At 47.1% G+C, this 26,099-nt stretch overlaps 1 protein-coding gene across 1 annotated transcript in view; it reads right to left on the reverse strand.

Moving 5' to 3' along the window:
• LOC142596499 (E3 ubiquitin-protein ligase RNF38-like) overlaps nucleotides 1-26,099 on the reverse strand; it is a 248,589-nt gene that overhangs the window by 11,616 nt on the left and 210,874 nt on the right. The window contains exon 6 of the mRNA XM_075725625.1: nucleotides 11,951-12,121. Coding sequence (XP_075581740.1) covers nucleotides 11,951-12,121 — 171 coding nt within the window. The remainder of the gene's footprint in view (nucleotides 1-11,950; nucleotides 12,122-26,099) is intronic.

The following is a 26,099-nucleotide window of genomic DNA, read 5'->3' on the forward strand; positions in this document are numbered from 1 at the left end:
AAAATCATGCTGGATCAAACAGATTGTCTAGTATGATAAGGTGACTGGATCTGTGGATGAGGGGAGAGCAGTGGATGTCATTTACCTCAACTTTAGCAAGGCTTTTGACACTATCTCCCACAATATTCTTGTAACCAAGTTCGGATGTTACAGTCTGGATGGGTGGAAAACCAGGTGGATAGAAAAATGTTTAGATGATCAGGCTTAGATCATAGTGGTTAATGGGTCATACTCTACCAAGATGCTGGTAACAAGTGGTATACCACAGGGACCTATCCTATTTAACAACATTATCAATCACCTGGAAGAGACAGAGTACTTGCTCATGAAGTCTACAGCTGATATCAAATTGCGGAGAACAGTCCATACACTGGAAGGTAGGGCTGCCATACAGCAGGACATGGACAGGCTGGAGAAATGGGCCAACAGGAACCTTGTGATATTCAACAAGGACAAATGTCAAGTCCTGCACCTGGGAAGGAAGAACCCCTGGCAACAATACAGGCTGGGGAATGACTGGCTGTGAAGCAGCTCTGCTGAAAAGGCCCTGGGGCCCTCGGTAGACAGCAAGCTGAACATGAGCCAACAGTGTGCCCTGACAGCAAAGGCGGCTAGCAGTATCTTGGGCTGTATTAACAAATAGTAGCATAGCCAGTAGATTGAGTGAAGTGATTATCCACCTTCTACTTAACGCTTGTTAGACCTCATGTAGGATACTACATCCAGTTTTGGGCAGCCAAATAAAAAAAAAAAAAGACATTGTTAAAGTAGAACAAGCTCAAAGGAGGGCCACCAAGATGGTCAGGGGACTGGAGCATTTGTCCTATTAGAAGAGCTTGAGGGAACTGGGCTTTTTCTGCCAGGAGAAGAAAAGGCTTGGGGGAGGGAGGAAGGACACCTAACAGCGGCCTTCCAATACGTGCAGAGATTTGATCAGGAAGATGGAACCAGGCTCTTTACAGTGGTGCATGGTGGAAGGACAAGAGACAATGGGAATAAGTCACAAAAAAAGAGGTTCCAGCTAAATACAAAGAGAAGCTTTTTCACCATGAGGACAGTCAAGCAGTGGAACCTGAGAGTTTGTGCAGTCTCCATCCTTGGAGGTTTTCAAGACCCAGCTGGAAAAAGCCCTGAACACCCTCACCTGACTGAGAGACTGAAAGAGTTAATGCATGTTGATGCCTCAAACATTGTGGTGACACAAGTTAAGGTCTGCATAGAGACGAGTTAAGGTCTCTATAGTGACAAATTAGGGTCTGCATAGCACCACTAAACCACAGGTGAGAAGCCGATTGGCACAGAGCCGGGAAGGCGTGTCAGAGGATGCGCAGTTCCGCCTTCTGATGTGCCTTACAACTCACCATATATGGCCAGAGGTCATACAGAGTTCATTTGAGCAAGGGGCTCATGACCACCTGAAAGACCCCTCGTGACCACCCCCCACAATGGCGCCTGTGCAGAAGATGAAGAACATTCTGGAACAAGAACCATATAAGTCCTCAAGGGAGCAAGACTAGAGGCAGGGACTAGCCTATAAAAGACACAACTCCAAGGAGCCACGTGTGCACCCACTACTGGAGGATTGCCACATTTACCATCGACATCATGGGATCCAAGGGTGGTGATATCTCTCTCTCTCCCTCTCCTTTTCTTCTTTTTCCTTTCCTCTGATAAGTATTTCAATTAGAACCCATGTTGCCTACCATTACGCTTTCCAAGTTCAGGTTGTTTTTTACCATCAATAAAGGGAGGAAGCCAAAATGCGACCTCTAATTAAGACCAAGACTATAAATGGTGGTCAAGGAGGAGCTCAACAAGTTACCACTCATACCATTACCTATTCCCCTACTGATTTGGCTAAAATTCAGGAAAAATATTCCCGGGGACCCCGACAAATGGAAACCAAATATGTATGGAGAGTATGTCTTACCGGGGGTGACCGTATCTTGCTGAGTGAGGATGAGGCAGGAGGGTATTGGGGACCGGGGGTTTTTATAACCACAAATGATAATGGAGAGCCCTGGTCCCTGTCCCAAAGAGTAGCATACTGGGTAGGTGGATTAGATCCTATGGAAAGGGGAGACCCCTTCTTGATTAAAACACCTATGGTGGGCCACATTTTAGAGAGCGTACACAAAACTGCGTGTCTCCAGTTGATGCATAATTGATTACTGGTTCCGCAGCAGCCCTCCCCCATGCAATATGTGGCAGACCCCAAAAGGTTTCATCCCCTTATAAGGGGACTACCCGATGCCTTGAAATTATATGCGATACAACTACAAGATCGGTTGAGAACACCCCGACCCTGGCAAAGGGGAGGTCCCCCAGAGATGGCATGGGGGGAAGTAGCGCAGGAGTTAATTAATTATGGAAGGTGAATGGGATTTACCAGCCAGGGGGAGACCAAATCCAAGGTGGATCTTAGGAGGTTGGAAGGGAATGGGGAAACAAAAGCTCCCCCACGCAATCCTCGACACCCCCCGGACAAGGCCAACGCGACCCCCTGATAATAGAAGATATACATTATGGGCAGAGGGCATCTCAAAAGGAATCCCCCGGGAGGTGATGGATGGGTTACCCACTCCCAACTTTCCCAACTCCAAATTTGGTGAGAGGATGGGACAAGATAAAGGGAACCCTGTCCCCCTCAAAACCCAAGGACCTTTCCCTTTCCAGGGAACACGGAATGGCAACCCTGTCTGCTCCCCTGGAGACTGGGTTGATTGATTTAAGCGTCCCCGAATCAGGAAACCCCCTCCGCCGTCCACAAGAAGTGAGCTGGGGGATGGCTAGTGGACTTACTTGAGAAGGCTCATGGAAAATGACAAAGGAGACTGGTTGATTACCTTTCTCTTAGGCCCCTTTAAGACTCCAGTCACATTTTTGGTAGATACAGGAGCCCAGGTGTCAGCTCTCTGGGCGGATGTTGCTAACCGCAACGGCATCGGTGCTGACAAGAAACAAATCTGGGTCACAGACGTTTTTGGGAATTCTAGTCACAGCCAACCACACGAGTCAAGTGCTGGCTGCCGGGAGATACATCCCCAGTTGAAGTCACAATGATATTAGGCTCATTACCCACAAACATTTTAGGACTGGATTTATTGAAGGGGAAAGCGTGGGTAGACTCAAAGGGAAGGGAATGGAAATTCAGACTCCTTGTGGCTTCGGTAAGACGTTTCCTCCTTCTAAAATAGTTAATGTGAAACCCTATGCCTTGCCATTAGGGGCAAGGGAGGGAATCACCCCTGTAATAACCGAGTTGCAGGAAAAGGGGATAATTATCCCAAATCACTCACCTTATAACTCTCCAGTATGGCCAGTCCGTAAACCCACTGGAATGTGGCAAATTACAATTGACTGTCGGCGCCTAAATGCTAACACAGACCCCTTGACTGCTGCCATGCCTAACATAGACGAGCTAATTGCTACTATACAGGAACAAGCCCACCAGATTTTAGCAACTACTGATGTCAAAGACATGTTTTTTCTGGTTCCCTTGCAGGAAGCAGACAGAGATCGTTTTGCTTTTACCTGGGAAGGGGTGCAGTTTACTTTTACATGCCTTCCTCAGGGATACTGTCATTCATGGACCATCGCCCACTACAGGAGCTTGCCCATGCTATCCCTGAGAAGGGAGTTAAGGTATATCAGTATACTGATGATATATTGATTGGTGGCCCTGATACCAAAGTAGTGGGACAGACCCAAACAAAAATAATCCCTTATCTGGAGAGTTTAGAACTCCAGATTCTGACAGAAAAGATACAGCTTCCATCCTTGGAAGTAAGGTTTCTGGGTATCTGGTGGAGGGTTGGGACAGTGTGTATTCCCCCCGAAACCTTGACTACCCTTGAACAAGTGAAAATGCCTGGAAACAAGAGGGAACTCCAACATGCCTTAGGCCTCTTGGTATTTTGGAGAAAACACATTCCAGACTTTTCCATCATAGCCAGACCCCTATACAACCTGACATGCAAAAGGGTCTCTTGGGATTGGACCCCCATCCATGAGGAAGCCTTGAAGCTACTGATTTTTGAGGATGGGGTATATCAGGCTTTAGGGTTGATACACCCGACTGATCCACTCCACACTGAATGGGGTTTTGCAATTCATGGGCTATCAATACACATGTGGCAACACGAATCTGAAGGCCCAATTCGTCCTACTGGGTTTTATTCATGCAGTTTTAAAGATGCAGAAAAACGGTATTCAGTTTGGGAAAACAGCCTCTTTGTGGTTAGTTTAGCTCTACAGGAGGCTGAGAAAATTATACGGCAACAACCAATCATTTTACAAGGGCCCTTTAAGGTCCTGAAACCAGTAGTGGAAGGAACACCACCACCACCCCGCCCTGTGGGAATTGGGCATAGAGAGACAGTGAGGAAGTGGTATTTACAGTTAGACCACTACTGCCATGCACACCAGAGAGAGGAAGGGACATCCAAACAGCTTCAGATACAGGATCCGCCCACTGATCACCCAGATCAGGAGCCTCCCCCTTCCCTTATTAAACCCGCTCCTCCATTCGAACCTCACCTGAAAAACGTGTGGTTTACAGATGCGTCCTCATAAAGGGAAGGGAAAGTATGGAAATACCAAGCCGTAGCTTTACACGTTGATTCAGGGGAGCGGATTATAATGGAAGGGGAGGGAAGTGCTCAAGTGGGAAAACTGGTAGCTGTATGGAGTGCAATTATTAAGGAAGCAGAGAACAAAGAACCAGTATTTATTTACATCGATTCATATGCTGTGTTCAAGGGATGTACTGAATGGCTCCTGTTTTGAGAGCAAAACCAGTGGGAAGTTAATTGGGTACCAGTGTGGCAGTGAGAAAAATGGGAAGAAATCTTAAACATTGCTAAACAGGGGACCTTTTTGGTGGGACGGGTGTCTGCACATCAAAAGGGAAATCACCCAGCCCACATTTGGAATAATCAAGTAGATTCGCTAACCCGCTTAGCTACAATGGCAGCAGAAGCTGAAGAAGAAAAGTGGGAGCATCTGTTAGAGTGGTTACACATGAAGCATGGTCATTCAGGGGTTAAAGACCTTTTCAAAGAAGCCGGTGGCAGGGGCTGGCCTGTTACTCAGGAACTGTGCAACACAATCATTTCTGCTTGTAGTCAGTGCCGTACCTGGCTCGGAAGACATCCCTTGCAAGAACCCCCTCTCCATTTATGGAATGGAAAGGGCCTCTGGGAAACTTAGCAAGTGGACTACATCGGTTCATTTTGGAACTCTGACGGGAAAGAGTATGTACTAGTAGGGGCTGAAGTGGTGTCAGGACTAACTCGAGCAGAAGCAGTATGATGGGCAAATGGGGGACAACACGGTGAAAGGGTTAAAGCTATGGTTTAGTTACCTACCAAAACCCCAAACAATGCAATCAGGTAACGGAGCCACTTTACTGCCAGGGTGGTTCAGGCGTGGGCATGGGACGAAGGGATCCAACGGATTTTTCACACTCCATACTACTCCCAGGCGAATGGCATTGCTGAACCATTTTGATAAAACCAAATCTTAAAACACCTTCCCCCCACCCCTCCCTTCTTCCCAGGCTCAACTTCACTCCCAATTTTTTCTACCTTCTCCCCCTGAGTGGTGCAGGGGGATGGGGAATGGGGGTTGCGGTCAGTTCATCACACATCGTCTCTGCTGTTCCTTCCTCCTTAAGGGGAGGACTCCTCACACTCTCCCCCTTCTCCAGCGTGGGGTCACTCCCACAGGAGACAGTCCTCCACAAACTTCTCCAACGTGGCTCCTTCCCGCAGGCTACAGTTCTTCACGAACTGCTCCAGCATGGGTCCCTTCCACGGGGTGCAGTCCTTCAGGAACAGACTGCTCCAGCATGGGTCCCCCACGGGGTCACAAGTCCTGCCAGCAAACCTGCTCCAGCGTGGGCTCCTCTCTCTCCACGGGTCCACAGGTCCTGCCAGGAGCCTGCTCCAGCATGGGCTTCCCATGGGGTCACAGCCTCCTTCGGGCACATCTACCTGCTCCGTCATGGGGTCCTCCATGGGCTGCAGGGTGGATATCTGCTCCACTGTTGACCTCCATGGGCTGCAGGGGGACAGCCTGCCTCACCATGGTCTTCACCAGGGGCTGCAGGGGAATCTCTGCTCCGGCGCCTCGAGCACCTCCTCCCCCTCCTTCTTCACTGACCTTGGTGTCTGCATAGTCATTCCTCTCACATATTCTCACTCCTCACTCCAGCTGCAGTTGTGACGGGTTGTTCCCCCCCCCCCCCCCCCCCCCTTCTTAAATACGTTATCACAGAGGCATTACCACCATCGCTGATTGGCTCAGCCTTGGCCAGTGGCGGGTCCGTCTTGGAGCCAGCTGACATTGGCTCTATCGGACATAGGGGAAGCTTCTAGCAGCTGCTCACAGAAGCACCCCTGTAGCCCCCCCCATCTACCAAAACCTTGCCATGCAAACCCAATACATTCCACCCATCGCCTCTGTGAATCACATATTTAAGAATTATCATTAAAATCCACATACATCACACAATCCACCCCTCGTCCATTCACCAGAATTCTAACAACTGAAATTCCCCATGATAATTCCGTTCTCTAACATTGTTCAGTCCATGATTTGCCCGTTACCTCTACTAATTAGTATCGTTATCTCGAATTGCTCATGCTCCATGCTGGGTGCCAAAAAGTACTGTGGTGGGTTGACCCTGGCTGGATGCCAAGTGCCCACCAAAGCCGATCTATCACTCTCCTTCTGAAGTGGACAGGGGAGAGAAAATATAATGAAAAAGCTCGTGGGTCGAGATAAGGACAGGGAGATTACTCAACAATTACCGTCACAGGCAAAACAGACTTGACTTAGGGAAAATAGTTTAATTCATTGCCAATCAAAACTGATTAGGGTAATGAGAAAATAAAACCAAATCTTAAAACACCTTCCCCCCACCCCTCCCTTCTTCCCAGGCTCAACTTCACTCCCAATTTTTTCTACCTCCTCCCCCTGAGTGGTGCAGGGGGATGGGGAATGGGGGTTGCGGTCAGTTCATCACACATCGTCTCTGCCGTTCCTTCCTCCTTAAGGGGAGGACTCCTCACACTCTCCCCCTTCTCCAGCGTGGGGTCACTCCCACAGGAGACAGTCCTCCACAAACTTCTCCAACGTGGCTCCTTCCCGCAGGCTACAGTTCTTCACGAACTGCTCCAGCATGGGTCCCTTCCACGGGGTGCAGTCCTTCAGGAACAGACTGCTCCAGCATGGGTCCCCCACGGGGTCACAAGTCCTGCCAGCAAACCTGCTCCAGCGTGGGCTCCTCTCTCTCCACGGGTCCACAGGTCCTGCCAGGAGCCTGCTCCAGCATGGGCTTCCCATGGGGTCACAGCCTCCTTCGGGCACATCTACCTGCTCCGTCATGGGGTCCTCCATGGGCTGCAGGGTGGATATCTGCTCCACTGTTAACCTCCCTGGGCTGCAGGGGGACAGCCTGCCTCACCATGGTCTTCACCAGGGGCTGCAGGGGAATCTCTGCTCCGGCGCCTCGAGCACCTCCTCCCCCTCCTTCTTCACTGACCTTGGTGTCTGCATAGTCATTCCTCTCACATATTCTCACTCCTCACTCCAGCTGCAGTTTGTGTCCTGGTGGGGTTTTTTTCCCTCCCTTCTTGAGTATGTTATCACAGAGGCGCTACCGCTGTCGCTGCTTGGCTCAGCCTTGGCCAGCAGCAGGTCCATCTTGGAGCCAGCTGACATTGGCTCTATCGGACATATGGGAAGCTTCTAGCATCTTCTCACAGAAGCCACCCCTGTAGCCCCCCATCTACCAAAACCTTGCCATGCAAACCCAATACACCCAGGAAAAGGGAGACTAAAGACCCTGTGAACCCACTCCATTTTCCCGGACAACCTGTCCTAGTAGATGTACTGATGGTGGGAGAGATACCCCTAACCTTAAAAACACCTGCTTAATCTTTATACTTGGGTAGCCACTGACACACACAGGAGAGATCACCGAATTCATACCCGGTGGATTGTCCCCCTCTTTTAATTGTCATTCATCTTTATGTGTATGTTCCACAGGTTGTCAGAAACCCACCGTGGGACTTATGTTGTCGGTTTCTGAGTGGGTCATTGTTCGCATTGGTTTGCCTGATTCTATTAGGCCTGGTTTTGTACTGTACTAAGGAAAGGTGGATTGGAAAATCTATTTCCTCTCCATCACTGTTGGGGTAAAGGGATTGCCCTCATTCTTTTTGTGACTGTGGAGGGGGAATTGGCATGTTTATTTTGAGTTCATTGAAAGTGTGATAACACTATGGGTGGTAAATTTTGCCTTATTTTTCTTGTTATTGGGATAGTGGGAACATGGTGAAAATCTGCCAGTTTTTCCTGGGAATTTATACAAGGGTTATGCACATTTGGGAGCAAAACAATCAGGAAACCTGTGTTGCCCTCCCAGGGTCGGTGGAGGAAGGATTTAAATTTGCAATGATTAATATCAATCTTACAAAAACATTAGATGAGGCACTCAAAAATTGAAATGTATCAAATCCAAACCCCAAATGGGAAGACATTAGAGGGACTTTGTATCAAATCACGAACAACTCTACATGGGAAAAACTATGGAATGCATCTTGTTGTGAAAGACTTGTGAGTGGCTTTATGGTGGACACATTTCCTGTAATAACATACCTTGGTGGGGATCACCTGTGGGGGGAAGTTATTTTGGGTGTCAGTGTGAGGGAAGGTGGACTACTGAGTGGTGTGTAAAAATGTATTCCCACCTTAATGTAAGGCAACATGACGGATTACGATGTAGAATAGGAGTTCCTACAATGTGTCCTTCCAAAGCATTTAATTTCTCAGTGCCTCATCAAAACAGAAGGTGACGAGAAAGTGATGGACCCAAGGCACGACACAAGTGGGCGGTGCATGGAGTCCGAATACCCAATTATTACACCTGGGGCATGACAACATCTTTAATGCTAGAAAATATATTTACTCCATGTGTGACCCTCAAAAGACATCAATTTGTCTTAGAAAATTTAACCTGGCAAGTACATGTCCTAAGCAATTGGACCGAATATGCTTTCAGGGAAATAAATTTACAGATTCAACAGGTATCTAAAATGACTTTGCAAAATAGATTAGCTTTGGATACGTTATTGCTAAAAGAGCAGGGGGTATGTGGAATGTTAAATCTTACCGATGGAGAATGCTGTCTCACCATACACAACGCAACTACTACCCTAGAAGAAGCGAGAAAGAAGATGAGAGAGGTCCCATAGCAGACCGGAGAACTTTTCCAGGCAATGCAGCCGAAGGATTGGTTTAACGTCTGGGAACCTGGATCTTGGTTCACCTGTCTCCCAAATGCACTGGGACTTACAGGTTGGGGCAAGTGGCTTTTAAATATTGTTATGATGTTGGGCTGTGGGTTTTTGTTCTTGATGATCCACCTTGCAATTGTAAAATGTATGATCTCGCAACATTTATCTTCTCTATCCTCTCTCTCCTATCCGTTATGTGAGAATCACCACCCTGGACGAAGATTATACAGACAATGTTTGAGCCACAGGGTGGTGTGAGAGACTGAAAGAGTTAATGCATGTTGATGCCTCAAACATTGTGGTGACACAAGTTAAGGTCTGCATAGAGACGAGTTAAGGTCTCTATAGTGACAAATTAGGGTCTGCATAGCACCACTAAACCGCAGGTGAGAAGCCGATTGGCACAGAGCTGGGAAGGCGTGTCAGAGGATGTGCAGTTCCGCCTTCTGATGTGCCTTACAACTCACCATATATGGCCAGAGGTCATACAGAGTTCATTTGAGCAAGGGGCTCATGACCACCTGAAAGACCCCTCGTGACCACCCCCCACAATGGCGCCTGTGCAGAAGATGAAGAACATTCTGGAACAAGAACCATATAAGTCCTCAAGGGAGCGAGACTAGAGGCAGGGACTAGCCTATAAAAGACACAACTCCAAGGAGCCACGTGTGCACCCACTACTGGAGGATTGCCACGTTTACCATCGACATCATGGGATCCAAGGGTGGTGATATCTCTCTCTCTCCCTCTCCTTTTCTTCTTTTTCCTTTCCTCTGATAAGTATTTCAATTAGAACCCACGTTGCCTACCATTAGGCTTTCCTAGTCCAGGTTGCCTACCATTACGCTTTCCAAGTTCAGGTTGTTTTTTACCATCAATAAAGTGTTTAATCGATCGTTTGGTGTCGTTTCACCTTAATTTAGCCCAAGGGAATCACAGAACCGCCACGATCCTCCCTGGGCAGCCCAGTTTGGATCGTGACACCTGACCTCATAGCTGATCCTGTTTTGAACAGAAGGTTGAACTAGAGACCTCCTGAGGTGTCTTCCAACCTGCATTATCCTCTGATCCTGTGATCCTATGATCCCTTTCATCAGACTAGATATATAAGGCAGCAACTGACTTCCTTAATAGAGACATGTTCTCAAACTGAAGAAAATACTTCTACTTCACTACCATAAGGAATAATTGAAGGCACACTGATGTATGAAGAATTAAGAAGTTTCTTGCAAAAACAACTCAGCATTTCCCTGTGAAGCAAAAATCTTCATTATGAACACCATGATTTATACTTATAAATAATCTATTGCCATGTTTAGGCTAGATGCATTATCTTGCAGCTATAGTTTTGCTATTGGGAAAGACCAATTCAAATCTCAGCTCATTTTGGTCTCATTTTTCAGGAAAACCTTAACTCTACTATTTCACTAATTCACCCTTCTTTACCCAGTACTGAATTCCACATGCTTCAAAACAGTCAGATATGAAAGTCATCTTGTGGAAGCAAAGGAAAAGGAAAATTGTTTCCCCATTCTGCTGAACAAACTTTAAATAGTCATCATTTTTAAGGCAATAATTCTTCTAGTAAGACTTGACAGCAAAAAATCAAGCTATTGAACAGAGCTAACAGTTAACAAGGGAGCCTGTTCCTGAAGCTAAATTAGCAATCTAAGTTAAGAAAGAAGCCCCAACATTTTCTGAGGGAAGACATCCTGATTACGGGAGAAAACTATGCAGAACTGTTCCCCCAAGACTATAATGAATTTATTACAATAGTGCCAACACCTGACATTTAACAGCAGTATTTGTTACTGCTCAAAACAGTCTGAGCAGTATTTGTTAGTAATACTGAAATTATGTTGTATTTCTGTATTAATGAAGTATTGGTAGAGCTCCAAAGAAACAGGCACAAAGGTGCCTGGCAGAAGATTAATAAGTGAAAATTACTAACCTCTGGCAGAAGATTAGTAAGTAGAAATTGCAAAATGTAATTTTTTTCCCTCGTGTCCAAAATAGCATCTTCTCTCATGTTTGCATAAGCCCTATTATGAAGGCATTAACTTTTCAGCCAAGTTTGTTTAAGTGAAAAGAGTCAATAATTTCCATAAGCAGGGGAGAAAAGAGGTTCCAGTAGGCTGTAGAAGGTTTAAGTAATACTTTTCACATTAGTGTTTCGGGGGGGATACAGTGGTCACTTTAAATAAACTGTGAATTAATGTGGTAGAAGCATGCAATAGGAATAATGCTTTGTGCTTTCTGGTCTCTCTACAAAGTTTTTTCTCTGAGACCACTGCTGCACTACACTTAGGTCTCTATATTCTCTTTTATTTTCTGGAAGAACACCACCTGCTGAAGCAGTACATGAAGCAAACTTATGTCAGACTGACAGGAGTACAGGCCTCCAGGGAAACAGTGGGCAACAGCTGAGGAAATCTTAAGAGAATCAAAATGAATTTCAAAACAATACTTCTTTTTTTTTTCTTCAGACTAAGTCTTGCTCAGGTAGCACTACTACAAAACCCTATTACTTACTCTAAATCAGATCCATTTGTTCTCTCAACCAGAATGTTATTAGAAGGACAAGAGCATTATTTGCTGATCAACCCCCAAATATTTTAGGAAAGGGGATAAGAAGCATTACTTACTGAACGTGACTGCTGTGCTTGGAAGGGAACAAATTGCCCTGGAGGTGGCAGGTGAGACGGGTGATGTGGAGAGAGGTGAGGAGGATGCAAAAGGAATGGGTCGTTAGAAATCAGAGGTGGGAACGCTGCATATGGTACTGGTAGATGTTGGACTGAGCACGCCTGAAGCATCTGAAAGAAAATGAACATTTTTACATCTAGAGTGAAAGGAGATTATTAAAAGAAAGCAGTCCACTTACCCTTAGCTTACAAACACAACCCACACAATAATTCATTCAGAAACTCAATGAACAGTGATTCTAGTACAGAACAGGGTCTAAAAGTGTGATGCTACCAGCTACGCTTGCAAGGTGCAAAGGGCCTTTTACTTCAGATGAAGCCAATAGGAGTTGGGGGTGTTCACTCTGCATTATTGGGCACAGACTCCCAAGGGGGGAGCAGGTTTACTTGCCATAGTAGTTTCTATTCTTCCCATATATTACATTTACAGACACATGCCAAGAAAACAAACACTAGTTGGAACTGAAGGACTCCTAAATGTCAGATTGTGTCCTGAACAACTCTGTGGCCTGAAGTTGGGGCCCTTCTCTTCCTTCCCCTCTTGCTGGTACCTGCTGTCCCTTTCTCCTCTGTCCTGGGACTTCGAGGTGATCTGCTGAAAGAAAATGGTGTCCATCTGCTGCAACTGCAAGGCTGTGGCTGTAACCCAAACAGACGCACTACAGCCTACCTATGCTGACATCTCCCCCCAAACAGACCTCCCAAGGATCGATATAGCCGTCCAGACTTCAGGCTGAATGAAGCTCCAGTATCTGGAAGTCCCCCTAGCACCTGAAGGCAGCAGTGGATGTCATAGTTGCACAAGTGTGCCCAGCTGGAAGAACTCTTCAGACAAGTAGCTATGTAACAAGAGGAGCTCAACAGGCAGCGCAGTATCTGGGAATGCAAGCAGGAGATTGATGCGTGGTATTGTGCACTGTCCCAGGCTGAGCGACAGCCCTGCCTTAAGGCTGGGCAAGGGGAAGGTAAGTGGAGTGACTACGTCAGTGGACAAGGGAAGAGCTACAGATGTCATCTATCTGGGCTTCTGTAAGGCCTTTGACATGGTCCCCCACAACATCCTTCTCTCTAAATTGGAGAGATATGGATTTGATGGATGGACTGTTCGGTGGATAAGGAATTTGCTGGATGGTCGCATCCAGAGGGTAGTGGTCAACGGCTCAAAGTCCAGACGGAGATCAGTGACAAGTGGTGCCCCTCAGGGGTCTGTATTGGGACCAGTACTGTTTAATATCTTCATCAATGACATAGACAGTGGGATCGAGTGCACCCTCAGCAAGTTTGCAGACGACACCAAGCTGAGTGGTGCCGTTGACACACAAGGAGGACGAGATGTCATCCAGAGGGACCTGGACAAGCTGGAGAGGTGGGCCTGTGTGAACCTCATGAGGTTCAACAAGGCCAAGTGCAAGGTCCTGCACCTGGGACGGGGCAGCCCCTGATATCAATACAGGCTGGGGGATGAAGGGATTGAGAGCAGCCCTGCAGAGAAGGACTTGGGGGTACTGGTGGGTGAAAAGCTGGACATGAGCTAGCAACGTGTGCTCGCAGCCCAGAAAGCCAACCGTGTCCTGGGCTGCATCAAAAGAAGCATGGCCAGCAGGTCGAGGGAGGTGATTCTGCCCCTCTATTCCGCTCTCGTGAGACCCCACCTGGAGTACTGTGTCCAGCTCTGGAGTCCTCAGTACAGGAAAGATGTGGACCTGTTGGAGCGGGTCCAGAGGAGGGCCACAAGAATGATCAGGGGGCTGGAACACCTGTCCTACGAGGACAAGCTGAGGGAGTTGGGGTTGTCCAGGCTGGATAAGAGAAGGCTGCAGGGAGACCTGATTGCGGCCTTTCAATATACAAAGGGGTCTTATAAGAAAGCTGGAGAAAGACTTTTTGCCAGGGCCTGTAGTGACAGGACAAGGGGCAATGGTTTTACACTGAAAGAGGGCAGATTTATATCGGGTATAAGGAAGAAATTTTTACAGTGAGCATGGTGAGACACTGGAACATGTTGCCCAGAGAAGTTGTAGATTCCCCATCATTGGAAGTGTTCAAGGTCAGGTTGGACAGGGCTTTGAGCAACCTGATCTAGTGAAAGGTGTCCCTGCCCATGGCGGGGGGGTTGGATCTTTGAAGGTCCCTTCCAACCCAAACCGTTCTATGTGTCTATGATCTTAAGTTATAACTAACCTTAGAAGTTCTGCTCATTTCCATGTTTTGAGGGGACCCTTATGCTCTGGAATGAAAACTCTTCCTCTGACCTATGAAGGCATCACCCAAAGACAGAGTTTCCAGTAAAAGCAGACCTCTCCTCTGTGAAGTTACATGTCCAACATATACTGTGAGTCACTAAAGTTTGGACTCTCAGGAATCAAGGTGGTGGTAGGGAGAAGAGAAATTCACTTCATGGAAGTGCTCAGTTTCACTTCCAACTCTATACATCCAGGAACAAGACCCTGAATTTGCATTCCTTCAACTGCTTTTTTAATCAGTCACCAGAATATCAGGCATTCCTTTTATGTTTCTGACCATTAAAAGTGCAACTCAAAATGAGCTTTTAAAAAAGAAGCATCAGTTCACTTATGTAAACAAGGGTATTTATTACAGACATTTTTCAAACATTAAACTTCACTGCTCTACTTCCGAAGTGAATCAAGCTTTATCAAGAAATGAAGAAGAGTACAGGAACCAGCTGTACTCTCTCTTACCCAAAGCATATTTTTCTCATGAGAAAACTGTCCTGGTTTTGGCTGGGATAGAGTTACTTTTCTTCCTAGTGGCAGGCATAGTGCTGTGGTTTGGATTTGGTAGGAGAAGAATGTTGATAACACACTGATGTTTTTAGTTGTTGCTAAGTACTGCTTATGCTAGTCAAGGACTTCTCAGCTTCCTTATTATATTGTTATTATCATCATTACTGGTTTACTTTATTTCAATTATTAAACTGTTCTTATCTCAGCCCAGGAGTGTTTCTCACTCTTACTCCTCCGATTCTATCCCCCATCCCATCGGGGCAGGGGGAGTGAGTGAGCGGCTGCATGGTGCTTAGTTGCTGGCTGGGGCTAAACCACAACAGTCCTTTTTGGCACCCAACGTGGGGCCCGGAGGGTTTGAGATAATAACAGATTAACCAGAGCGTGTTAAGGAATCTGTTAACAGTTGCCGGTCACAATATTAGTTCATCTGATCTGCACCATGCTCCTTTTTTTGCTGTACATGTTGAAGTTTGGTGTTGGTTTTTGCAGTTTGCTATGCTCTGCAGTGATTAGTGATATTTTGCCCGGGAGATTTGTTATTAAAACACTGGCCTTGAGCATTATTTGGTATCTGGGGTTTGTACTGAAGCTATTACTGTACATTGGGTACCACCTCATGGAGACAATTAGCAATTATACCTCTTCCTCAGAGAGGTTTTTTCTGGAGGAAATACAGAATAGTACCTTCGCTACCTTCTTCTATGATGTTTCCTCCTTCATTACAATAACTTTTCAGTATCTTGAACATCCATGGGTAGTTAAGATACATCTATTGCTATTTCTTGGGAATACTGTTTTGGTTCTGATGAAGGTTAGTAAGCAATTTAAGAATATGATCCAGAGATCTGCCCCAAGGCTGGATAGTTATGAGTGGCAGGGTGTGTGGGATAGTATGGGCAAGTACCTAGGGCAGTGGGCACCTCCCGTGTTTTGGAACTTCACCCCTGAACAAGTGCAGAATCCTGAAGAACTAGTAAAGTATTTGGAAAAAGTATGTTGTCACCCTGGCAACTCCAAAGAGACACAAATCATTGCAACATGCTGGGGGCTGGCCCATGCATATTGAGCCCTGTTCAACACTAATCAGTACCCTCAAGGGAAAGAGAAAGTCTCTGGATCTGATGACAAGACAACAAGCACTGTGGCCACTCCAACCCCGGCCACAGTCACTGCGACTACTCCAACACCCACCACAGGCACTGCAGCCACTCCAACCCCAGTGACAGGCACCGTGGCTAAAACAGAGAACCAACCCACACCAGTATCAGTTGCCCCTATACACAAGAAAAAATACACAAGAAAATCAGCTCGTTTAGTAAGGGATGAAGATGAACCAGGGCCATCACGAGAACCAGAGGAGGAAGAACCCATAAATGAGATGGTAACCACCCGATCCCTATCCCTGAGTGAGCTACAAGATATGCGAAAAGATTTCAGTCGTCATCCAGGTGAGCACATCATCACCTGGCTGCTCTGATGCTGGGATAACGGGGCCTGTGGCCTGGGTTTAGAGGGTAAGGAAGCCAAGCAGCTGGGATCCCTTTCTAGGGAAGGGGGCATTGACAAAGCAATTGGAAAAGGGGCACAAGCCCTCAGCCTCTGGAGGCGACTTCTGTCAGGCGTGAAAGAAAGGTATCCCTTCAAAGGAAGATGTTATATACCGCCCAGGCAAATGGACCACCATATAGAAGGGTATCCAGTAAGTGAGGGAATTAGGTGTGCTGGAGGTGATTTATAGTGACCTAAATGATGAGCAGTTACCCAAAGATCCAGATGAAGTCAGGTGCACACGACCCATATGGCGGAAGGTGGTACAGAGCGCACCAGCATCCTTTGTCAACTCGTTGGCAATACTGGCCTGGAAAGATGAAGAGGCACCAACGGTGGATGAAGTGGCGAGCCGACTCAGGGAATACGAAGAAAGTATCTCTTCCTCCCTACAGGACTGTGTCGCATGTGTGGAAAAACTGTCCAGAGAGTTCCAGCAACTCAGAGAGCATATGTCCCACTCCCCACCTGTACGGACCAGTATATCAGCCATTAGGAGTCAACGTCCTTCTGCTCAAGAGAGAGGATATAGAGGATACACACCACGGGGCACCCTGTGGTTTTACCTGCGTGATCACGGAGAGGACATGAGGAAGTGGGATGGAAAAAACACCTCGACCCTAGAGGCACGGGTGCGTGAGTTGCAAGGAAAAACTATTACAAAAGGCAGTTCTCCCAGGAAAATTGCAGCTCCAGTTTCCAGTGAGCAGTTCCCCAGACAGAGTAAGGGGGCTAATTTTACTTCCAATCTTAATCAAGGGACTTTTAATTCACATTTACAAGAAGTGAACAACGAATACTATGACCAGTGTTAGAGGGGCCCTGCCTCCAGCCAGGTGGAGGAAAGGGAGAACTGGGTTTACTGGACTGTGTGGATTCGATGGCCTGGCACATCAGACCCACAGGAGCAGAAGGCTCTAGGGGACGCCGGTGCACAGTGTACCCTAATGCCATCAAACTATAGAGGGGCAGAACCCATCTGTATTTCTGGAGTGACAGGGGGATGCCAAAAGCTCACTGTACTGGAGGCTGAAGTGAGCCTAAATGGGAATGAGTGGCAGAAGCACCCCATTGTGACTGGCCCAGACGCTCCGTGCATCCTTGGCATAGATTACCTCAGGAGAGGGTATTTCAAGGACCCAAAAGGGTACCGGTGGGCTTTTGGTATAGCTGCCTTGGAGACGGAGGAAATTAAACAGCTGTCCACCTTGCCTGGTCTCTCAGAGGACCCTTCCATTGTGGGGTTGCTGAGGGTCAAAGAACAACAGGTGCCAATCGCTACCAAAACAGTGCATCGGCGGCAATATCGCAGCAACCGAGACTCCCTGATTCCCATCCATAACCTGATTCATCGACTGGAGAGCCAGGGAGTGATCAGCAAGACTCGCTCACCCTTTAACAGTCCCATATGGCCAGTGCGAAAGTCTAATGGGGAGTGGAGACTAACAGTGGACTATCGTGGCCTGAATGAAGTTACACCACCACTGAGCGCTGCCGTGCCAGACATGCTAGAACTTCAATGCAAACTGGAGTCAAAGGCAGCCAAGTGGTATGCCACAATTGACATTGCTAATGCATTTTTCTCCATCCCTTTGGCAGCAGAGTACAGGCCCCAGTTTGCTTTTACCTGGAGGGGTGTTCAGTATACCTGGAACCGACTGCCCCAGGGGTGGAAGCACAGACCCACCATTTGCCATGGACTGATTCATACGGCACTGGAACAGGGTGAAGCTCCAGAACATCTGCAGTATATTGATGACATCATTGTGTGGGGCAGTACAGCAGAAGAAGTCTTAGAGAACAGAAAGAAAATAGTCCAAGTCCTTCTGAAGGCTGGTTTTGCCATCAAACAAAGTGAGGTCAAGGGACCTGCACAAAAGATCCAATTTTTAGGAATAAAATGGCAAGATGGACGTCGTCAGATCCCAATGGATGTGATCAACAAAATAACAGCTATGTCCCCACCAACTAGCAAAAAGGAAACACAAGCTTTCTTAGGCGTTGTGGGGTTTTGGAGAATGCATATTGCAAATTACTGCCAGATCATAAGCCCTCTCTGTCAAGTGACCCGGAAGAAGAATGATTTCAAATGGGGCCCTGAGCAACAATAAGCCTTTAAACAAATTAAACGGGAGATAGTTCATGCAGTAGCCCTTGGGCCAGTCCGGGCAGGGCAGGATATTAAAAATGTGCCCTACACCGCAGCCGGGGAGAATGGCCCTACCTGGAGCCTCTGGCAGAAAGCACCAGGGGAGACTCGAGGACGACCCCTAGGGTTTTGGAGTCGGGGATACAGAGGATCCGAAGCCCACTATCCTCCAACTGAGAAGGAGATATTGGCAGCATATGAAGGGGTTCGAGCTGCTTCGGAAGTGGTTGGTACTGAAGCACAGCTCCTGCTGGCCCCCAACTGCTGGTGCTGGGCTGGATGTTCAAAGGGAGGGTCCCCTCTACACATCATGCAACTGATGCTATGTGGAGTAAGTGGGTTGCACTAATCCCACAATGGGCTCGAATAGGAAACCCCAGTCGCCCAGGAACCTTGGAAGTGATCATGGACTGGCTAGAAGGCAAAAATGTTAGAATATCAGCAGAGGAGAAGGTGACACGTGCTGAAGAGGCCCCACTGTATAACAAATTGCCAGAAAATGAGAAGCATTATGCCCTGTTCACTGATGGGTCCTGTCGTCTTGTGGGAAAGCATCGGAGGTGGAAAGCTGCTGTATGGAGTCCTACACGAAAGGTTGCAGAAGCTGCTGAAGGAGAAGGGGAGTCGAGTCACTTTGCAGAGGTGAAAGCCATCCAGCTGGCTTTAGATATTGCTGAAAGAGAGAAGTGGCCAGTCCTTTATCTCTGTACTGGCTCATGGATGGTGGCAAATGCCCTGTGGGGGTGGTTACAGCAATGGAAGCAGAGCAACTGGCAGCGCAGAGGCAAACCCATCTGGGCTGCCCCATTGTGGCAAGATATTGCTGCCCGGGTAGAGAACCTGGTTGTAAAGGTACGTCACGTAGATGCTCACATACCCAAGAGTGAGGCCACTGAAGAACATCAAAACAACCAGGAGGTGGATCAGGCTGCTAAGATTGAAGTGGCTCAGGTGGATCTGGACTGGCAACATAAGGGTTAATTACTTATAGCTCTGTGGGCCCATGATGCCTCAGGCCATCAAGGAAGAGATGCAACATATAGATGGGCTCGTGATCGAGGGGTGGACTTAACCGTGGACTTACTCATGAATGTGAAACATGCGCTGCAATCAAGCAAGCCAAGCGGTTCAAGCCTCTCTGATATAGTGAACGATGGCTGAAATATAAATATGGGGAGGCCTGGCAGATTGATTATATCACACTCCTACAAACCCGCCAAGGCAAGCGCTATGTGCTCACCATGGTGGAAGCAACCACCGGTTGGCTGGAAACATATCCCGTGCCCCATGCCACCGCCCGGAACACCATCCTGGGCCTTGAAAAGCAAGTCCTGTGGCATCACAGGACCCCAGAAAGAATCGAGTCAGACAACGGGACTCATTTCCGAAACAACCTCAGAGACACCTGGGCCAAAGAGCACGGCATTGAGTGGGTATATCACATCCCTTATCATGCACCAGTCTCCGGGAAAATCAAATGATACAATGGGCTGTTAAAGACTACCCTGAGAGCAATGGGTGGTGGGACATTCAAACATTGGGATACACATTTAGCAAAGGTCACCTGGTTAGACAACACTAGGGGATCTGCCAATCGAGCTGGCCCTGCCCAATCAAAACTTCTACGTACTGTAGAAGGAGATAAAGTCCCTGTAGTGCACATAAATATGCTGGGGAAGACAGTCTGGGTTATTCCTGCCTCTGGCAAAGGCAAACCCATTTGTGGGATTGCTTTTGCTCAAGGACCTGGGTGCACTTGGTGGGTGATGCAAAAGGATGGGGAAGTCCGATGTGTACCTCAAGGGAATTTGATTTTGGGTGAAAATAGTCAATGAACTGAATGGTATGACGTTAATTGCTCTATAATACTGTATGTTATCTCTTAACTGCATGTTATTTCTCTAACTGTATGTTAATATAATAATATAGTATAATGTTAATACAATAATATAGTATGTTAATGTTAAGTATATAATACTGCATGTTATGGTTGCTATATGCCACATCAATGGTATTACAGTAAGAATTGCCCAGCTTAACGAAAATGAACTTTGATGAAACTGTGTTGGAATGAGAACTGGCTTCAGCATGCAACAGTCCAACACTGCACACTACCTCTTCTGCTCTGAAAGACTGTGATGACAGATGGAACCCAAAGTCATGGACTAAATGAACTCAATGGACATCTTACAGGGATGGCCCATAGATGAAGGGAATGATATCTGTGTGTATATATCAAGACAGGGAAAGTGGTGGTGACTAATTAGAACACATTGGAAAGGGGAGGGCCTGTGCATGATGTAGATGGTATAGAATAAAGGGTGGATATTGTCCTGGTTTTGGCTGGGATAGAGTTAATTTTCTTCCTAGTAGCTGGCATAGTGCTGTGTTTTGGATTTAGTAGGAGAAGAATGTTGATAACACTGATGTTTTAGGTGTTGCTAAGTACTGCTTATGCTAGTCAAGGACTTTTCAGCTTCCCATGCTCTGCCAGGTGCACAAGAAGCTGGGAGGGGGCACAGCCAGAATAGTTGATCCAAACTGACCAAAGGGCTATTCCATACCATATGACATCATGCTCAGTATATAAACTGGGGGGGGTTGGCCGGGGAGCAGGGATCGCTGCTCGGGAACTGTCTGGGTATCGGCCGGCAGGTGGTGAGCAATTGCATTGTGCATCACTTGCTTTGTATAATATTATTATTATTATATTGTTATTATTATCATTACTATTTTACTTTATTTCAATTATTGAACTCTTCTTATCTCAACCCGGGAGTGTTTCTCACTCTTACTCCTCCGATTCTCTCCCCCATCCCATCGGTGTAGGGGGAGTGAGCGAGCGGCTGCGTGGTGCTTAGTTGCTGGCTGGGGATAAACCACGACAAAAACACAAAACACATTATGGTCAATATGCATAACGACTGCAAAGATGGTAAGGAGGTATAGTTTATGATCAGATTCCAATAGCAAAAGTGCAGTCACAGCCTCATTTACTGTGGTCATGATCCCAAATTGATCTTTTCACCAAGCTGATACAGTTTAAGATTGATCTAAATACTAATTTTCCTCAAATGATCTTTTGAAATAAATAATAAATGTGCAGGTACATCCTAACATAGAATTCTATAATACATGTAAGAGATACTGTTGGAAATATTAAAACACAGTTCATCAATTTATATAACAGCCAAGAATAAATAAAGATTATTATATCTTTAAAGTATGTTAAGGGTACTGCCTAATGATTATCGAGCAACATTCTGTGATGTGTGTTATGCAGGAGGTTAGGGTATATTTTAAATGTCTTTCAGGCTTTCAAATCTATTGCTTTAATCCACTTGTTCAATACTGAAGAAATAGAATGTATTCCTCACCCAATATTACAATAAGAGGACATGTCAACTAAGTCTCCACTTTACAGTGTTATGTTCTGAACTAATTTTCGATTTCATTATATATGTTAGAGCTAGAATGTGCAATGATCTCTGGTACTAAAAATAAGTGATCATTACAATTCTAGAAAGTCTTTTCAGAAGTTTATTGAAAAGTTTTCATTTTACAGGCTGACTTTTCCAGACCATGTCACAAAGAGAGAGAGAGAGAGAGAGAGACAGAGAGAAAGGGAGCGGAGCGGGGCGGGTGAGGGAGAAAGCAAAAGAAAGATAGTTAGAAAGGGAGAGAGGTCAGCAGAGAGAAAAAGAAAGCACAAGAGGGAGATAAAGAGAACAAGAGAGGGAGAAGAGACAGGAAAAAAGAGTGAGAGAAAAAGAAAGGGTGGGGGAGAGAGAAGAGCACGAACGTGAGAGTAAGTGAGAGCACGAGAAAGAAAGAAGAGAGGAAGAAAGATAAATAGAAGGATAAAGGAAGAAAAAGACAGAGAAAGAGAGCAAAAAGGCAGAGAAAGAGTGAGGGAGAAGCAGCGAGAGTGAATGAGAGGAAGAAAGCGTGCAATCAAGAGAGAATGACACAGGCAGTGTGAGAGAAAATGAGCGTGCACAGAAGTGCGAGATAGCAGAAGACACTGGAGAAGAGGGAGGGAGAAATAGCACAAAAGGAAGAATGAGAGAGAGAGAAAGAGCATCAGAGAGAGACAGAGACAAAGAGAGAGACGGAGACAGGCAGGAGACAGACAGGGAGGCATGTGCATGCAAATGCAGAGAGAGAGAGAGGGGCGTGCAGACAGAGGAAGAGGCACGTGCAGAGAGATGCAGAGGAGGCCAGACAGACACACACACACAAAGATGTAGAGGAAGAGAGACGCATGTGCACACAGACGCAAAGGAAGAGAGATGCATATGCACACAAACGCAGAGTGACAGAGAGAGAGAGACAAACAGGCACATACACAGACACAAGAGAGACAGAGAAGCACATGCACAGACACAGAGGAAGAGAGAGACACGCATGCACACAGATGCAGAGAGACACGGGGGGGAGACACCTGTGCACACAGATGAGGAGAGGTGTGCATGAACACCAATGCAGAGAAAGAAAGACAGAGAGGCACCTGCACACAGGCTTGGAGAGACACACGCAGATAGATGCAGACATGCGTGTGCGCACACATGCAAGGAAAGAGAGACATGTGTGCACAAACAGGGAGAGGAAGAGAGAGAGAGATGTGAGCACACACAGATGCAGATGAAGAGAGACAAATAGATAAGCACACGTGCAGATGTAGTAGAAGAGAGGCAGAGGGACACAGATGCAGAGAGATGCACGTACACACAGATGCGGAGAGATGTGCTTGTGCACAGACAAGGAGGAAGAGACGTGCACACAGACAAATACATGTGTGCAGAGGCAGAGGAAGAGTGAGAGAGACCCACATGCACACAGAGACATGCAGGGGGGTGGGGGGAGAGAGATGCATGCACACACAAATGCAGAGGGAGAGAGACTGACAGACACAAAGGGAGACACAGAAAAATACATGCACAGATGCAAAAAGACAGAGATGCATGCACACAGACACAGGGAGAGACAGAGAAATCCAGATGCACAGAGAGAGACAGAGAGAAACAAGGACAGATAGATGCGCGCATGCACAGATGCAGAGGAAGAGCGACTGAGAGATGTTCACACAGACAAACGTGGAGGAAGATAGACGCAGGCATGCACGGACGCAGAGAGACAGAGACAGGTAGAGAGACAGAGGTGCATGTGTGCACAGATGCAAAGGAAGGAAGACAGGCATGAGCAAAGATGCAGAGGAAGAAAGAGACAGAGAGAGAGAGAGAGGCACACACACAGAGATGGGTACGCACATGGATGCAGAGGAGGCGAGACAGATGCAAGTGCAGTTGCAGAGGAAGAGAGAGAGAGAGACATGCACATGTTCAGATACAGAGCAAGAAAGAGGCACGTGCACACAGACACAAAAGAAGAGAGAGACAGAGACGGGTGCGCAAACAGGAGGGGAGAGACAGATGCACGCGTGCACAGAGACGTGCGCACACAGACACAAAGGAGGAGAGACAGGCGTGTGTGAACAGAGATGCAGAGGAAGAGAGAGACACAAGCATACAGATGCAGAGAAAGAGAGAAAGACAGAGATGCATGCGCACACGCAGGGAGAGAGACACGCGTGCACGCACAGGTGCAGAATGAGAGCAAGAGAGAGATATGCATGCACAGAGACACGGGCGAAGAGAGTCAGAGATGCGCACACAGGAGCAGAGACAGAAACAAAGATGCGCATACACACAGATGCAGAGGAAGAGCGACCAAGAGATGTTTGTGCAGATAAACATGGAAGAAGGGAGACACAGTTGCAGGCACGCGCAGACAGGCAGAGAGAGACAGTGAGGCACGCATGTGCGCAGATGCAGAGGAAGACAAACGTGAGAGACAGAAAGGAGGAGAGACAGAGAGGTGCACGCACACATACACAGACTGAAGCACATAGATGCAAAGAGAAACAGGGAGGCGCGCATGCAGAGGAATGGAGACAGACAGATGTGTAAGCACACAGATGTGAAGAAATGTGCACTGATTCAAATGCAGAGAGAGAGAGAGAGACGCGTGCACACACAGGTGCCGAGGAAGAGATGTGGGTGTGCACAGACACAGAGTGAGACAGAGACAGGCAGAGAGAGACAGGGACAGATGCACATGCACAGACAAATGCAGAGGAAGAGAGAGAGAGTCACGGGCATGCACAGACACAGACAGACACAGGCAGAGAGACAGAGAGACGAGCGCACACAGGCGCAGAGGAAGAGGAACAGAGAAGTGTGTGTGTACAGATACAGAGGAAGAGAGAAACAGAGTGAAACAGAGACATGCATGTGCATAGACATAGATTGGCGCACATAGATGCAGAGAGAAAGAGACATGCACACAGGTGCAGAGGAAAATAGACGTGCGCATGTTCAGATGCAGAGAAAGACAGAGAGAGAAACAGAGAGGCGTCCACATGCACAGATGTAGCAGAAGAGAGACAGACACCTGCATATACATAGATACGGAGAGAAGTGACTGCACACAGACAAGGAGGAAGAGACACACACAGAGACACAGAGATGACATGCACATGCACAGAGGTGAAGGAGGAGAGAAAGAGAGATTCATGTGCACAGAGACACATGCGGACTCAGGCGCAGAGAGAGATGAGCACACACACAGGCACAGAGGAAGAGAGAGAGAGAAGTGTGCATACAGATGCAGAGGAACAAAGATGCACACACACAAACGCAAAGCAAGACAGAGGCACGCACACAGATGCAGAGGAAGAGAGACAAAGATGTGGGCACGCACAAAGGGGGGAAGGGGGGCGCGACACATGCTGGAATTCCAAAATGAAGTGGAGTCAAAGGCAGCCAAGTGGTATGCTATAATTGAAATTGCCAATGCGTTTTTCTCAATCCCTTTGGCAGCAGAATGGAGGCCACAGTTTGCTTTCATGTGGAGGGGTGTCCAATACACCTGGAACCGACTACCCCAGGGGTGGAAGCACAGCCCCACCATTTACCATGGACAAATCCAGACTGCACTGGAGCAGGGTGATGCCCCTGAATATCTACAATACATCGACGACATCATTGTGTGGGGCAACAAAGCAGAAATAGTGTTTTAGAAAGGAAAAAAGTAATTCAGATTCTTCTGAAAGCTGGCTTCACCGTAAAAAGAAACAAGGTCAATGGACCTACACAGGAGATTCAGTTCTTGGGAATAAAATGGCAGGATGGATGCCATCATGACCCTATGGATGTGATCAACAAGATACCAACTACATCTCCACCAGCTAACAAGAAGGAAACACAAACTTTCCTAGGCCTTGAGGATTCTGGAGAATGCATATTCCAGGTTATAGTCAGCTTGTGAGCCTTCTCTATTGAGTAACCCAAAAGAAGGACTATTTTGAGCCGGGCGCTGAGCAACAAAACTTTGAGCAGATCACAGAGGAGATAGCTTGTGTGGTAGCCCTTGGGCCTGTCTGGACAGGACCAGCTGTGTAAAATGTGCTCTACACTGCAGCCAGGGAGCATGGTCTCACCTGGAGCTTCTGGTAGAAAGCACCAGGAGAAACCCGAGGTTGACCTCCAGGGTTTTGGAGCCAGGGGTATCGAGGATCAGAAGCCCACTACACCCTGACTGAAAAAGACATATTAGCAGCATATGAGGGGGTTCAAGTGGCTTC

Source organism: Pelecanus crispus, chromosome W (genome assembly GCF_030463565.1).
Source record: "Pelecanus crispus isolate bPelCri1 chromosome W, bPelCri1.pri, whole genome shotgun sequence".
Classification (NCBI taxonomy): domain Eukaryota; kingdom Metazoa; phylum Chordata; class Aves; order Pelecaniformes; family Pelecanidae; genus Pelecanus; species Pelecanus crispus.